This window comes from Cannabis sativa, chromosome 6, assembly GCF_029168945.1.
Source record: "Cannabis sativa cultivar Pink pepper isolate KNU-18-1 chromosome 6, ASM2916894v1, whole genome shotgun sequence".
In the NCBI taxonomy this organism is placed as follows: domain Eukaryota; kingdom Viridiplantae; phylum Streptophyta; class Magnoliopsida; order Rosales; family Cannabaceae; genus Cannabis; species Cannabis sativa.
Genome location: NC_083606.1, coordinates 49,425,136 through 49,427,049, shown reverse-complemented (window position 1 = coordinate 49,427,049; position 1,914 = coordinate 49,425,136). Strand labels below are relative to the sequence as shown.

General features: G+C 35.2%; 1 protein-coding gene across 1 annotated transcript; it reads left to right on the top strand.

Annotated features, from left to right (window-relative positions):
* The first annotated feature begins 300 nt into the window (after positions 1–300).
* LOC133039281 (uncharacterized) lies at positions 301–693 on the top strand. Its single transcript, XM_061118139.1, has one exon. The coding sequence runs from the start codon at positions 301–303 to the stop codon at positions 691–693; it is 393 nt and encodes a 130-aa protein (XP_060974122.1).
* The last annotated feature ends 1,221 nt before the right edge of the window (positions 694–1,914 follow it).

Here is a 1,914-nt window from a genome sequence, read left to right as displayed (position 1 = left end):
CTCGTGGAGCAAGTATTTACCCCTAATGGAGTTCTCCTACAATAATAGTTATCAAGCCACAATCAGAATGGCACCATATGAGATGTTGTATGGACGAAAATGCAGGTCACCGCTTCACTGGGATGAAGTTGGAGAAAGACGCTATTTAGGTCCAGAAGCAGTAAGAGAAGCTTCAGAAGCAGTTGAAAAGATACGGCAAAGGATGCTCACCGCCCAAAGTAGACAGAAAAGTTATGCAGATCTGAAAAGACGGGAGGTTGAGTTTTCTATAGGGGACTTAGTGTTCTTGAACGTATCACCATGAAGGGGATTATGCGTTTCGGAAAAAGGGGAAAGTTAAGCCCAAGATTTATAGGTCCTTTTGAGATACTGGACAGAGTTGGTCAGGTAGCTTACCGTTTGGCCCTACCGCCAACATTAGCAGAAACGCATAATGTTTTCCACATTTCCATGTCACGTAAGTATGTACCTGATCCGACACATGTGCTTAAATACGAGAACTTGAACTTGCAGCAGGACATGAGTTATATGGCACACCCTGTGCGCGTGATAGAAAAAGGAACAAAAGTATTACGAAATAAGACTATACCCTTAGTCAAAATCCTGTGGAGTGATAGTCATGATAGAGAAGCGACATGGGAGTTGGAGAAGGACATGCAGAATCAGTACCCCGAGTTATTCTCAAGTAAGTAAATTTCGAGGACAAAATTCCTTTAAGGAGGGTAGATTGTAATAACCGAAAATATTTAGTCATTAATATCCATTAAGTTAGCCTAGATATCTCAATGTGGAAATAGTAATATCTATTAAGTTGTATTTTTTTTACAAGCTTGTGTTAGTTTTCAAGATGAGAAATTTTGGGTGATTTTACATGCTAATGAAAGCCCAACATGGAACACATTACAATTTGAAAACTATGGGATTAGAAATGATTTTTAGTATTATTATGGTCATTAGTTAGTAAGTAGTAGCCTAAATTAAATAAATTAAAAGGAAGTGATAATTAATGGTAGTTACACGTGTGTGCATGTTGAACTAGTCTTCATGGTTTGGTTAGGAGTAATGCATGGGATGTAGGCATAGGAATCAAAACAAGGGTAGAATTCAAAATTTGAAGCTTTGAAATAATGGTCACGTGGCAGCTATAGAGAGACAATCTCTCATTAATCAATAATTGAAGATTTGGGAATAGTCTTACTCGGTTCACTTAATAAAACAATTGTTATTTTCAACCGAATTGACCGAGTATGATGCCAGGCTTAGGGAGTTATGATTTTTGAATGGGTTTTCAGCTTATTAATTTATTATCCTTAAAGAGCTCAACCATGAGTTGTGTTGTATCGTAACTGGGTTAGCTAAGGGCCTATAAATAGAGAGTTTACCTCACTTCTTCATTTCACTAGAAGCTAGCTATTATACTTTCTCTTATCCTTTTTCTATTTTCTCTACACTGAAGTTATTTTATTCCATCTTTTATAGTTAATCACTTATTTCTCAAAGAGGCAAGATAGCCATACATACCATTATAATTACTACAAACTTTTAACATCTACGCCCTCTCTTAACCATCACCATCATCCTCCTATAAATATATATATATACATCTCCTTCATCATATCGACATCACTACTACCGCCATTTTACGTTCAAGTTTTAGTGTTCAACTAGATCTTATTGGAAGCTAAGGTATATCATTTTATAATTTTGGGTTTTTAAATTCAAATTTAAGGTTTCATATATATATATATGTGTATATATGTATATATATACCCCTATAATGGGTTCTAATTAATAAGTATGAAATTTAGGTATTTCATAAGATAATTATTTCTCAAGGGTCACTTTCATTGCAATCAAGGCTAGGACTCCACATTCGAGGTAAGGAAATTAAGTAGAAAAACATAAGTTTTCTGT